The sequence below is a fragment of the Euwallacea fornicatus genome, chromosome 31 (genome assembly GCF_040115645.1).
Source record: "Euwallacea fornicatus isolate EFF26 chromosome 31, ASM4011564v1, whole genome shotgun sequence".
Taxonomy (NCBI): Eukaryota; Metazoa; Arthropoda; class Insecta; order Coleoptera; family Curculionidae; genus Euwallacea; species Euwallacea fornicatus.
The window spans coordinates 2,432,721-2,448,113 of NC_089571.1; the positions used below are offsets into that span (position 1 = coordinate 2,432,721).

Sequence of the window (15,393 nt, forward strand, 5' to 3'; positions counted from 1 at the left end):
CAAACATTTCTACGCTCGATTTAGTATCAAACTTTAGCACCTTTGAAATAATGCTTGTCATTTTTCTCTGGTATTAGATACACACTTCCTAAAACGATTCCACTCATCTTCGGTGTCGTGAAAATGAAACGCTTTTGCAGGAAGAAAAACATGGAAATCGATTTATACATAATAAACGAAGGAGAGATTTGGAACATAAAAGGGCAAAGTCTCTTGTCAATTTTTGCCTTTATACTTTAGACCTTTTGAGGCATCCGCCTTTTTTTATTTGTTAGCTTTGGGATCAGTATCTTTTAACGAAACTATTAAATTCCTGCAGGAAATACTTATATAAAGAAACATTGTTCTTAAAAGGCTCCTTATTTAGGTCGTTTTATGTCATCTACTTAATTTTCTTTCAAAATTCTCATTTATTAATCATTAAATGCCATTATGTCTGGCTCGTTCTTTCAACTCAGCTTCCTATGACAAAATTCCAGTCATGTAATAACTCCCTTGCCGGATAGTTTTGTCCTCATTAACAATGAAAACAAAAGCTGTTTATCTGGGAATTCATAAAACAAACAAGGGTGAAATTACTTTGAAAATTAAGCTTTGGGGGCAAAATACTCGTACAATGGGGCGTAGCTTCTCTATCTCCTCATTATTGATAAGCTTTTCTGATATTACATTTTTCTATGTTGTTGACTTGTCGAAGGAAAGCTGATTAAAATTTTGTCTTCTTTTTAACCTTAAAAAAGGTTGTTTCTTGTTGCCTTTTAATTTAGGCATTTAGGCTGCTTTGAGATCATAAATTACGTCAACTTTTCTCCGTAATTTATTCTGAAGGAGCTGGAAAGCATCAGAAGATACAACAAACATCTCGTTTAGCAAACTGCTTATGATTCACGTCACGCCTTTTTCGTTTCTTAGCGCCTCCGGATCCTCTTTTAAAAATTTTATTTTGGGCCCTGACAGCCCTGACAAAGAAATAATGAATATTCATATTCACGGGTTGGCTCCCGGTTCGAATAAAATGGAGATTTCCATTTTTACCTGCCATGCTGCTTGTAACGAGACGATTCGACTTTAGGGGATTTATTCAATTTTTTAGTTATTCCTGTAAAATATTATCTGACGTGCTGATAAGGTATTAAGGTTACTTAAAAAGAATTAAAACAGCAGGAAAATCTGCACCCACTAATTATATTTATGAGCAGTTTACATACAAATGAAGCAGGAGCTATTTTTTTTATGAGTCCGCGGGAAATTTTTATAGCGAAAATACATTTTCAGATTAGAGATATGCCTATTTTCCTCCATTATCGTGCCACGATATTTCTTTAGAACATGTATTTCGGAATTTAGCAGTTTTTTCTAGCAACATAATTACAGTCATTTAGAGGAAACGGAACATTTGCAAATAATGGTGGCTTTGATAAATATTAATTGTTAATTTTTCCATTTTACAAGTGTAAATGTAGGACGACGAGAAGATAATTTATAATTAAACTCCGAAGCTGGAACTCTATACTCATTAGATTTACAAATTTTCAGCTTCCCCTACATTGAATTACAAAAAAAGGGGCTAACCCGATTTTTTGTCAAATTCGGAGCTTTATAACTTTTATACCAGTTATTCGAATTCAATCATTTTTTCCACGCTTTATAGCCTAGCCCTTTGGCGACTGATGTAATTGGAAGAAACCGAGTTTGCTTCTTTCTTCATGGAAGTTAATGGAAAAGTCCAGATTTATGTTCCTTATCATTTTCTGAATCGCTCTCTGCACGGATGCAGCAATTGTGTTAAAAATCTTTAAACGTTATTGGAAAGTGCCCTTTTTAGCAAACATTTCGTTTTTCAATTCATTGTTTTACTTGTAACATTGCCGAAACTAGAGCATATTTACTGGAGCCGTGCATTCGGCAAAAAATTCAATCCAAATTAGTGTATCGTCAATACAAAAGCACTAGTTCAACATATTTATTGAAAATTTGTGTTGTAAACAAGGCAAAATCCCCAAATTAAATAAACTCAGTAGCGGGTATGGCTACCTCTAGCAGCTCTTCAGAGATTCTAATCCACATGGCATACTGGAAATTAAATTTAGTGCGACTTGTCTGGTGTGTTGTTCCATTTTTCAACTAATACGCATTTATTTCAGAGTTGCTGGAGGCCTATCGCGGAAACACGCTCCCTGCGCCTTAATTCGTTCCATAGATGATCAATTGGGTACATATCTGGATTTGCTCGGATTCCAGTGTGTTGGTGCCAGAAGTTTCTATGAAGTTTCAAACGATTGCTGCTACATGTGGTAAGACATAATCACGCATTAGGATAAAATTGGGTGCAGCTAATTCCGCATACGGTTGCACATACTGCCGTGAGATGTCGACAGTGCAGATTGGCGCTGTCATTGATTGCGTAAGAGAGGTAACATGAAGCGGTGTACGTTCGTTCATCGAAATTCCAATCTAGACCGTGACTGAACCTCCTTTAAAATTCTGCCGTTCTATAAACAACTCTGAATCTTTCGTCCAATCTTCACGACACTCACTTTCGGCCATATACCATATCGAAACAAAACCCGGATTTATCCATGAATAATAAGGGACCGTGCTTGGATGTTCCATTGTCTATAGGTTACAACGAAGTTTGCGATACTCTGAAGGTAATTTAGGGCCCTTTGCCGGCCTTCTTGCTTTAAGATTTATTTCCTGCAGTCGTCTACAAACCGTTTGTTTGCTAACTGTGGTACCTTGAACTTGTTGGAGGTTTTGTTGCGACTCCACTTGAGTGCTAAATCGATTGCGTAAAACCTGTAGCCTCACAAAGCGATCGTCTCGGCATGTTGCTTTTCGAGGGGCGACCAGAAACCGCCCTTCGAGCTGCACTTTCAGTTTGTTCATGCTTTTAAAGAGCTCTACAATTTGTGATAAGAACTTCTATCGCACAATGTCAAACGTCAAGTATGAATGCAATTGTTTTTTTCATACCTTAATTGCGTTCGGTATCGTTGTACGAGCGCTAACAACTGTAAGTTGGAACAAGCAGTCATTCTACGAAAAAATCTTTTTTAGTGAAAATTAAATATATTTATTATGTCACATGGATTCAAACAGGTATTAACCCCCTTCAAACTGATAATCGTGAAGAATTTTTACTTACAAATTATAACTATTTTGATGGATATGTTTAATTGAATCGCTCTTTGTCTCGCATAACTCAGGTGTAAAACTATCGCGCATTTCTTGCAGTTTTGAACGGAATTGAGGTAACGTTCTCTGAGGGTCATTTCTGAGTTGTCGGTTCATTTTACACCAGAGTTTCAATTGAGTTAAGATCCGGGCTTCTGGGGGGATGTGACAAGACACTAACATTATTTTCGTCAAACCACTTTTTGTTGCTTTTGCACTGTGATAGGGGACACCACCTTGCTGAAAGATGAAGCGTTCGGTCGGATTCAGTTTTGCTGCGCTTGGTAACGAGACACGTTCGTGAATGTTTTGTTATTTAGTTGCGTTAACTGTGTCTTCATTAAAGTGTAATTTTCTCCCTCCTCTGGCGGACATGCCACCTCACCCCGTGAGATCTTCCCGAAATTTTAATCCTTACGAAAAGCTTTATTTTTATTTCGAATCGCACGCTTTCGGTAATCTCCCACAGAAGCATCAAATTAGCTTTCGTCGCTGTATATCATTTTGCTCCAATCGTTGTTTGTCCATAACAGTTTTGATTTCGCCCGAATGAAACGGTTAGTTTGAGTGGCCATCAATAATGGTTTTTATTTGGCCTTTAAATAAATTAGTTCAGAATAGTTGCGAAACGTACCTCGTAAAAACTTAAATCGCCATTGTGGATATATTTTTGGTAACATTTTCTGGAAACATTTAAACCACATTCGTTATTCGAACTTGCAGCGATTTCTCGCAAAGTGTTTCTTCTACCTGACTTACATATTTTGATCTAATGTCTCGAATTTCTTTCGGAAACAACTTTTGATCGACTCGAGATCGACTCTCTCCACGTATATTAATATTTCCGGCTTCTCCATTTTTCTTAATTATATTGAACACGCTCGTTGTTGAGGAGACAATTCTTTTGCTAACTCACGCATTGTTCCACCTCCTCGAGCAATTACAATTTTCCTCACTTTCGTATCAGCAGCTCTTCTGCGTACCATTATTATTACGATTAAATTTGCCAACAACCCTTATTATTTCTGATTCTGACAATTGAAGTAGTTTTGCCGTGGTAAAAATGCCCGTGACTAACTTGTTTTGTATTATCTTCTCTTTGACAGAAATTCTAAACAGACACGTATAGTAAAACTTTTAAAAACCGACATAAATAATGCGTGTTCCACTATTTAGTTGTCAGGGTTCTCTGACAAGTAAGTGTTTAAACAAACATTAGCCAATGAAATATTTGCAATTTCGAAGTTAAGATAATCTAAATCTATCGATGAAGCATTCCTATTTAGTCGAATCCATTTTAAGGAAATGAAATTATAAAAAATTTGGAAAAGAGGAGGTACTGCTTGTTCCAACATACAGTTGTTAGGGCTCGTAAGTAGGAATGGACTCTGCTAAACGCAGGGTTCCAGTAAAAACGCTGTAATTTCGACGATATTAAAAGTAGAACAAAAAATTGAAAAACAAAATGTTTGCCAAAAAGGGCACTTTCTAATGACGTTTAAAGATTTTTACAACGCATGTGCTTCATTCGTGCACAGAATGATTCAAAAAATGATCAAGAACATAAATCTGGACTTTCCCATTAACTTCCACGAGGAAAGAAACAAAATCCGTTTCTTGCAGTAGCCAACGAGTCAGGCTATAAAGCACCAAAAAAATTATTGAAGTCGAATAGCTGAAACAAAAGTTATAGAGCTTCGAATTTGACAAAGAAATCACGTGAGTCGTTTTTTTTTCGAAGCTCAGCGTATTTACATATTTGGTAGTTCTAGCCTCACTATTCGACACAAAGCACTGTAACGTTGTTTGAGAATATTTCTGAAAGAGCAATTGAAACGTCGGGAATCGGCGTTTTAGCCGCCTCAAGGAAGAGTGCTTGAAGTTATGATTGATGCTAAAGAGAAAGATCGAAAGTCCGGATCCCCCGGTAATTGGCGGCATTAATTCACGACCAGCAGCGTCCAAATCAACATTTAAAATCCCCGTTCGTTATAGAAATACGTTAAATCTTGGGTGAATTTATTGTCCAATCACTCTTCGTGCTTTCGGATTTCCATCTTCCTTCCCCAATTAATTGGTTAATCGGTCCGTTCGGAAAACTTAGATTGCGGACGGAATAAAACGCTGCGCCATCGGTTTTATTTATCTGTTCCGACAGATTGGTTTCTTTTCGATTTCGAATTTTAATGTTTTCGGGAATCTATTAAACGGAACGCGGTTTTATTCATTCTTGACTGAATAGCGCAACGAGGAAAACGTCCCGATAAAAGCCTCGAACATTTTCAGGCAACCGGATTCCTCCGAAGGAAGTTTAAATCTGCTTCTTTACGGCTGATTCGTGGTGGCGCTTTCAATACCTTTTGAGAATCAGAAATGTAATTTCTCGTTTTATTTGCAAAAAATTCTAGATTTTTAATATTCGAAATGCGAGATTAAATAGTTGGTCTTTCATAGTTACCAACGTGCTAGGTAATGGGGAATATATACGGGGTGTCCGTTTGTGGAGCGCGACCGTGAGGTGACCATGAAGGTATACGCGAACGATTGGGGAAATGTCGCGGAATTCGGAGTCTAGGTACGTGGAATTTCAAAACTAGAAAAATTGCCATGACTTTCGGAGCAATTTGACAACGCTCTTCAACCTTCCTTATGGGCGCCACGATTCAGTTGTAAAAAACGAACATCGTGTATTTGCATATTATTGAAAATAAAAAAGAAATTAAATTTTTCAAAATATTTATTTCGTTTTGGAAAAATAAAAAAAATCATCCGTCAAACGGAAAACATTTTTAGAGACTTCCGATAATAAATTGAAACCATATCAGCACTAGTAAGTCCTAAAACTCTCACTAGGCAGTTTAAAACATTTTTTTGCAACTTTATTACTCGTTAAAATTGAACAATTCGTTCGTAAAGAAGCACAAAACCTTTTTAGAACTTGACAAAAAATCCCGAGAAACCATGAATAATTTGAGTTCATAAAATCTTCCTGAGGCATGGCGAGGTCAGCCGCAAAATGAAACAAATACTTACTGTTGTTTTCTTTTTGGATGAACAGTGAAAATTCTCTGGAACTCTGAAACTTTACGGAAATCGTGAAAATTTTCCTGGAAGTGTGATAATTTTAATATCACATAAAAGCTAATAAGAGAAATTCACAAGGATCTTCACGAAGTTGAGACAACTCTTCACGAATGAGGAGATACGGAGGAGATTAGGAACAACTGAAAACTTGTAAAACTTTCTCTTTATCAGCCACTGATTAACTCTTTGTAAAAATTAAATTTGTTCTTAATGTAAGAAACTTCAATTTTTTAAATTTTTATGAAAAACGTAAAAATTGCGCACGCGCGGCACTTTGTCATCATGTAAATGCAGAAGCTCCTGAATGTTATCTCAAGAATAGGCCTCCTCAGGTTTTCTGACAGCGAACCCTAAAAAATAATGTAATAAAAACCAGGTGTTTTGTCATATATGTTGGCAAATCTAAAACGATGGCAGCAAAATCGTAAAATGAGGAAGACGAAAAGGTTTCTAGATTGAGTACAGAATTCAAGTTTACGGAAAAAGTCATCAGTGGCGCGTAAAAAAATCGGAGAGGATAAACTGGTATTTGACCCATAAAAAATATTATTTTCTGTACTACAGCAAACATGAACAAATAATCTCACGTCTAAATTCGAAGCAACTACTATATGAGCTGTGGGAGCTGGATACCAAATTAGATAAATGAATCTTCAACACCTTGTATATCGAGTATGAAGTTAAAAGATCATAATATTTATGTAAATAAGAGTGGGGGTGAATTTTGTCCCATTAGATGCTGCGCCCCTAATGGGACAGATTTCTTTCCATTTCTCTATGTTAAGGACTTCAGGTTAATGGTTTTGGTGTAGTTTGTTTAGTTAATTTACTTGTACTTTTATCCCTTAAGTTACGCCCATGTATATCGACACTTATTCTAAGAATACCATCTAGTTACCAGATCACAGTGCCCATCAGGCCATATTCAAGGGTTCATTATTGCTGGGAAATACGTTACTTATCAAAAAAAGCTTTCTAAGTGGGACTGTTGCCGCGATCTGCGATATTCCCAAAAAAACGGCTCGTAGAGGCGTCCGCCAGATGGCCGCGATTTATGACGTCCGGCGCAGTCGTAGTCCGCAAGGGCTCTTGGTGGTGGGGCGTCCCTGGTTGGAGCTTCTGGGGTTCAGCACTTCGGAATGAATGAAATACTTTTGGCCTTTTTTTCTCCTCTTCTGGGAACGGTGTCGGCTCCGCACGTGTGACCGAAAACAGTTCGTAATTCTCCCAACTAAGCAAACTGCCGCTTCACATAGAGACCAACAATTCTTGTCACTATTAAAATAAGTTAAATTTAATTCAGTCCACTTTCGTAAACCAAATTGTTGCTTTCGTGGTTTCGTTTGTCGAAGGATCCATTAACACTCCAGTTATTTTGAAATTTGAATTATACAAGTGTACATAAATTTTTCGTTTACTGTTACCGTTGCAGGTTTCTCTTACATCCGACCAATGTAGGAATACTTACTCCAAAAGGATCGAATTTTATTGCACCACATTCAAAATTTAAGTACATAAAAAAGTGTTTTATGAGTGTAAAATTATGGGCATTAGAAGGGAACTAGTTTACAAAGGGAGTTTAATGCGGAAGATTATAATCCTGAAATTTGAAGTGTCCCACGACGTCATAAGCACAGTAATTACTTTTAATTATATTTCCACAGAAAGTTTAAAGATCTATTTGGGAAAATTCCAAAAGGTCTTGTTAAGGGAAGAAAAACGCGTGTTTAATATCGAGTATATCATAAACCGAACTAAATCTTCCTGATGCCCAGAGATTTGCGAAACCATTTTTGCGTTCCGAAAAATCCCTAAAAACTCGAAAATACGTGTTATGAATTTTAAACGGGCGATATTTATATTTTTTCAATAGTTTGTCAGAGACACGTTTTCTTCTTGCTGCCTGACGAGACGAATTCATTTATTTTGATATATATCTTATCAAAGTATAAGAATTATCTCGAACCTTATGAAGAACTCAATTTAGTGCCATTTCGAGGAAGTATTTTATTTACCGCCAGTAACATTTCCATAAATTTGAGCTGGTTGTGGCCTTTCTCAAGTGAAAAAAAGCAGAATTGAAAAATGTGAACATGCAAGATGGCAATTACAAAAAAAAAATCAAAATTGTCATTTTCATCATCGTTTTAAATTATCTTGAGAAATAAGCTGAGGAAAAAATAAAAACGTTTTTCCAAAATTTGAATTAATTTCGAAAGTCAACGGAAAATTAAAAATTTTGAACTGCAAATTTCGTAACTTTACCCCAGTCTAAGCGACCTCGTAGGTTTTACGGGTGAACTCCAGGAACGGATACTCTGCAGTGGAAATTACAGACTAAAGAATCATGTACTTATCACTCCCGTAACAATTCCTTTCATCTCTCGAAACGCCGTAGTGTTCAACACTTGTACAGTACCTTCCCCAGCTTAAACTATCAATAATTTCCATGAACCGACAGCAACTTCCAGATAGTAATATGATTAATGATAATTCTAGGTATAAAAGCTTACCCTCAATATTCCCTTTCCGACACTCAGCTCGGGATCCGATCTAATAACTTCATATTTCGAGTTGTTATTAATTAATCCAACTAGAAATTCGAAACTCCTCTTTTCTCTGTTGTTTTGGTTGAATTCTCTATTGTTCATCGCCTCGTGGGAGTCGGGCGGTCCGGAGATATCTTGATATTGCATCGAGGCATTCGTAATCTGAAAAATAACATAGATGCTTGTGATTCTACAGTTTCTTGGTTATTAATAATTAAATTTCATGACAACGATTCTCCTATTATAAAATGGTCGGAAATAAATACAGAAAGCTCTGCAATTTCCCACAATATATCATAGAGACAAGACCCGCACGATTCCCAAACAATAGCATTATCTCCATTGGGAATTAGTGGCCTCTTCTTACAATGGCACTCTACGGGCTTTGAAATACCTGAAAGTTTTGGATATTTAGATAAAATCGTGCAATTAGTGATCGTTATTTGTGGTAATAATAAGTTTTAATTCAATTAACGTTCCAACACGTAGATGGACACAAAGGATGTTTCTTTTCGTTTAATCTTACAAGTCGCCTCCTTTCCAGATTTATCCAACAAAGAAAAGTTTCCAATTTCTGATACAACGTGCAATCAAACAATCCCAAATTGCAATTACGTTCCAAATTGAACTTATGCTCGTGCTAGCGCCTTCGAGCGAGCAACTTCCGCCAAAGGCAAATTGGAATCAGCTATAAGCGCCTACGTTCTATATTTGGCTTTCAATCTTTCCTGTATATGTCGGGGAAACATTGACAGCCTATAAATATGTAAAAACCATCGGAAGGAAAGCTTCCAGATTTATCCGTAAGTATAAAATTGTAACTTGTCAACTGGAGAATGGAAGAAATTTCGCACGAAAAAGGGGAAATGTGCATCATAAATCTATCGGTAATGAATGACAATATTGGGAACGAATTGGGCCAATATTGGAAATGAAATAACGAGCTTTTTGTGATCAATTTTTTGAGATTTATGTATAGTCTCAAAGGTGTCGTGAAGTTAGTTCATAATTTTCATTCAGGACTTGTAAGTAGACTGTACTGATTCTATATTGCCTCATGGCTTTTTGGCAAAGCATCGTTCTCGATCATAACCTTCTTTTTTTTTAATTGTGTTTGGCAATGATGCTCGATTAAAGCTAATTCAGAATTCACCCTTCATTAAGGGGTCCGACGGTAACCCTTGTTAAGGTTTCAGTGACAGTTCTGTCACCGTTTACACAGCCTAAAAAAAGTTATTAGGAAAACGACAAAATGAGAGAACTCGAATGTAAGAATCGTGACTGGTAAAGTATATGTAAAATTCCTCGTTGTAATCGTTGAGGAGTGACAATTTTCGCCACTAGTCATACCACAATTCCTAAAGGCTGATTCGACGGGACTGATTTAATGTATTTGAAATGATACGAAAGTCAGTTCGATCGATTTGACGGAATCAGACGAATTTCGCATTCTTTTCATCGGTCCTGGTAAGTCTTCTAGATTCGATAGTATTGGAACGCTTAAAACGGCATTTTTGCCGTTTTATCTCATTGGGATGTTAACTTGATCAATTTAGTCAATTTATGCACATTTCAAATTAATTTTAGGGTTTCAGTGCACAATAATCATTTTCGACAGTTCTGGTTCAAATGAATACAACTGCCCGTGCTTGAATTTATTCAAAGCTCATTTTGATAGATTTGGCAAAATGCAAACCGTACAAATTAAAATACGAAAAATTGCATTTAAATAAACCTCAACTGTTGACTGCGATGTTACGTTGAACCATAAAATCATGCGAAACGTTCATAAATTGATGAAATTTCTCCAACTAAGTTTTAAATTATTTAAAAGAGAATAAAGCAATTTGCGCATTAAAACAAGTATTTTCCCGATGGAAATAGTCATGGCGAAAACATTTAAATCTTAGAAAGTTTTTCTTCTCGCTATGCGTGGTGAACAACCCGTTTTCTATTATACGTAGAAGGTATTTCAGACCGACAAGGAATTACAACAGTTTTTAGAACAGGAAGCGCATTGGGGTCAAAAGGGCAACGACGAAATCACAAAAGGAAAATGAATACGCAAGAAATGTCATATATATATATATATATGTAAATTTCTCGTGAAATTAAGAAATTTCACATTAACAAAACCTCTAGACCTCCAAAAAAGATAATTAAAATACATCAAAACTACATTAAAAACAGAAAGATTTATAGGTCAATTAAACACCACCACGCCTTAACAATGGCCCCACAATTTAAGGGCCGCTTGCATCGTTACCAAGTAACCATTATCAAAGAACTGTAAAATCCATGAAAATGTATATATTTTACTTGAAACTTACTCAAGCAAAGAGGGATTGTTGGGTCTTGAGCCGCATTCAAAATGATTTCTTAGGAGGCATCGGTTCAGCGGAATGTAAGAGTTGATCCCAATGGTCTACGAAACTTATCACATATCACGCAACTGATTAAAGTAACCACAATAACAATTAGTTTGTAGACAAAAACGTGGCACTAAAAAGAAAAAAAAAATCTAAATAAACGTTTCATGATTCGAATTTGTTGTGCTCCTCTGAGAGTCCTCTTCGGGCCGATTTAGTCACGTGAAAAATGGGTTGGCCATTAAAACCCCAACGGTAAGCCTCAGATCCATTTATTTGATGAACGGTGGAGATTTGACAGGCAGATGAGGAATGTTTCTAATAATAATCGCAACAGGTCTAAGCCGGGAACAATATAAATTGACAGGCGAGCTGTTTATGAAAAAGAAGGTGCTGGATGAATGGAATATGTTTCTGGCTAAAAAATGAAATATCAAACTCGTTCGGTAATGAGATTTTTGTACGCATTAAGCCCTTCTGATAGATTTACAATTAAACTCGATATTTTGATACCTAAAAAAAGATTATAATCCATATTTCATATTCTCACAGGAAATTCATTTTAGGACAAGCCGGCCGTAAACATTGCAATAACATTGGACGTATTAAATTATTTCTGGTCTCTGGTCTGCACATGTTCTCCAGGCTTCATAAAATATTTTCGCTAACATGGACATATTTTCTGGCCTGATCCAAATAAATGTATTTCCCTTTTGGCCACCCGTGTGTTCGTGAGCAGTCCTTTCTAGCAACATATTACATAACCGTCTCATGCTGTTGCTCAAAAATATTATGGACATGTCATGAGTTTTTTCTCATTTCCGTTGTTCTAGACGAACTTCGCCAATTATTACAGGAGCACCTCAGAATATAACCATTCCATTGAGCATAATCAAAAGCACTTGTTTTCGAAAACTCCTAACTAGTTTCTCTATATACAGAGCAAACTTTTACTTTGTTTCGGCAAACTATCGTTTTAATTAAAGTGCATCCAAACTAGTGCGGATTTAGTTATAGAGCGCGGAGTAGAGACTCAGAGAAAATGGCTTTTAATTAGTTTTAGCTTTTTAGGTTAAGTAGAAGAAGAGTAACAATTCGGAGTTTTTCAAATTGCGTCTTTGTTTTTAAAGTTTGGAAGCACTTCTCGGTTTTAATTTGGGTTAACAAGGACCTTGATGGAACCGAATTGGATCTCTGTTAAATTAATTTTTAATAACCACTCGATGAACAAATGCTTTGTAAAACTCTGTTGAAACTATGTTTGGATACGTGTTCATTCTCTGTGCTGTCAGCAAAAACTTGGAGGATCGTACTTTTAATTGCCTAAACAATAAAACAACTACTCCTATCTCTGGAGAAGCAACAAGAAAACTCGTTTGGAGCTTTGCGAATTAAAGTTCCCTCTTTTGTTTCGCTTTGTTGTTTATATAAATTATCATGCCTGAAGAATTGTTGATTCGGTTTGACAAGAGAAAGGCGTCCCTCAAGCGGAGACAATGAACTGTAATAGTTTAATGTGCACTTCGAAAACTGACTAATTAGAAATTTCATGATTTCGTTTATCATTATGTTGAAATGTTGATGCTACTTTGGGTAGATTAAGGATGAATAACATATTTAGAGTTGAGCACTTATTCTGGGAGAAGCTCGTGTAATTTTTTTCATTAACTATATTTCAAAACTAGGGTAATGGAAATGGAATGGAAATTCACCTGCAGCAACGTTTTGTTTCCCCATAAAACGCATAACAATACCGATGAGATCACAGAAAATAATTCACCATGATTCCAGCTTTATTTAAATCCCCAACGAAATAATCCCCCTTTTACATCATGGCATGCAAATCAGTCTGATGTTATGCTGATTAATTTACATATTTATCACTACGTATGTTGAAAGGCTTTTTCTTAAGTTTTTCTCGGGCGGAAATTGATAACATTCGATATTTATCCGGCCATAGAGTGACTCTGGTAAATGTCACTTTCGAAGTGGGCGAACATCAAGTGATGGTCACAAATGCGGTAATTTCTCTGCGCTAATAATCGTCGTCTTTAATACACTCGTTGGTTAAATATATATCATCACTATTTCTTCCTTTCTTCTACATGTCGCCCTTATTTATAAAAAGAAAATTTTATCACCGTTACAAATTATATTTCTTAGTAATATAAGCAGGAGTATGATGTGAAAAGTTTGAGCTATTAGTTCAGTTTGATATTACCATAATTCCCCTTCCTTATAACTTGCATTAATTTCCGGCAATTTAGGCCTTAAGGGGAACATTGTGGTTAATGATATCCCTTACGGAATCTCGCCTATCTTGCGCTTTTCTTATTAGCAAAAAATATCGCTTAATGGAGAATGGAGAGAATTGCAATAGAAGTGCCCAGTTTTTAAGTTAATCTCTTCGCAGTGGCAAATTTTGGAATGGATTTACAAACAAACAGGGGGAAGAAAATACAAGGGTACTCAAGCATGTAACAATACACTAAACACTTCTGTTGATTTGAGCAGTGTTCTTAGCAACAGCGAGAAACGCGCGCAAATTTCTAGGAAAGAGGAGGACACCGTGTCACCTAGGTCCCGCTACCATGCCAGTCGTACCAAATATCGTACCTTTAGTACCTGAGATGAGCCCCCTCCCTACACGGGAGAGTGGAAAAGCACGTTTTTGTGAATATAAATTCTTGTCCTAGATTAGTCATTGGATCATACCTACAGGTACGTGGATACTCCCAGAAATACCTAATCTAACACTTGTTGTCTAACACAAGTTGATTGCTTTTCGCCATTGCGACGAAGGAAGTATGGATTAGTGCATTGTCACATCTTGTCTTGATTGCTATCAATTTTTGCCAAACACTCTCTTGAAACATGGTCACGGTGCTATTTTTGTTCAATTGTAAGTGACTGAGGTACCCGTCTTGCGCACAGCTATCTCAAGTTCAATTGTTCGGTCAAAATGCGATGTACAGTACTTTATGAAATGTCCATAATGTGTGCTAATTCGTGCAATTTTAGAAGACGGACTTACACCGGTACAGTTTTCTGGATTTTCACCGGAATTTTCGAAGTGGTTAGATCTGGAGTGTCATCAGCTCGACCACTGCGTAGTTCTCCTTGGTTGCTGGTACGACCGCGGTTAAACTCTGCCATCCAATAAGTTGCAGTTGTTGACGAAGGGTCGGATCCACCAGAATAGATGCTAACTAATAGATCGCTTTGATGGATGGACTAAAGTAGGAAAATTTTTAACAAAAAAAATAGCCATGTGTATGTCAGGTCGGACACTTCCGGGACTATTCTCGTAACCCTTTAAAACGGCCCTTCCATACATAAAAAAAATTGTATTCGTCCTCTCAGCTATCATCGGTGATTCGCTACTAGTTTCCACAATATTCGCCTATAACAAAGCACAATAAAATAAATTAATCAGCCAGGTGATTCAGCTGAAAAAGACAAGCACGATTTACTTTTAGTAAGTCGTAAACTTCCACCAACTTTTAGATTTGCCCCTTCATTGCCTTTCGAGTGTCTGGGATGGTCGGACGTGAGATGGAAATTAAATCTACCCAGAGCATGGTTTATTGATTCCAATAAGACAGCGCCATTTTATGGCTGCCTCTGGTTTTAAACCGCTTTCAATGCGAATTTCACCCACAGAGTTAAATCGACTAGTTGTTGAATGTTAAAGATGTTTTTTTTTTCCTCAACTCCTTCGTAAACGGTAAATATTATTCTCAGTTAGTTTTACTTTGAATAGAGTGCAATTCCACTGCTCCAACAATCCCTACTGGTGTGTGAGGCGTTATTCCCAAAAAATAAAAGAAAGGACTGAGTAACTCCAATGCAAATCTAATCATGCAAACCAACTCGGTAAATTCGATTAAAATCTGATGGGAACTGCAATTTGCAACGGGACCGATATTTATTTAACAAGTGTCGCATTTCATCTGCATATTTGGGAAATATGCGTGTTCGGCAGCATTTGGAAACAAGCCTGGAATCAAATAAACTTCCTGATTGTTGTCCCGTAAATATTCATGCTAGGTGGATTCGGATTGGACAATGCAACGTGACTAAGTCCATTGAAGTGATGCAAAAATTGCTGCTAAATCGATTGCTGCGAAGATATAAGACCACTCTCTGATAGAAATGGCCGAGATCCGGCAGGAAATTAATGGGACTTCTAAAATTCTCAGGCACAAGAAAAC

General features: G+C 36.7%; 1 protein-coding gene across 3 annotated transcripts in view; it reads right to left on the reverse strand.

The window, feature by feature from the left end:
• The window catches only part of LOC136348117 (uncharacterized), a 140,139-nt gene that overhangs the window by 18,191 nt on the left and 106,555 nt on the right, over positions 1-15,393 (reverse strand). For 2 of the 3 annotated variants that reach the window (XM_066298716.1, XM_066298718.1), the window contains exons 3-4: positions 8,775-8,972; positions 8,277-8,318 (exon numbers count right to left, since the gene is read on the reverse strand). In XM_066298716.1, coding sequence (XP_066154813.1) covers positions 8,277-8,318; positions 8,775-8,972 — 240 coding nt within the window. The remainder of the gene's footprint in view (positions 1-8,276; positions 8,319-8,774; positions 8,973-15,393) is intronic. The other variant, XM_066298717.1, reaches the window with a different exon arrangement.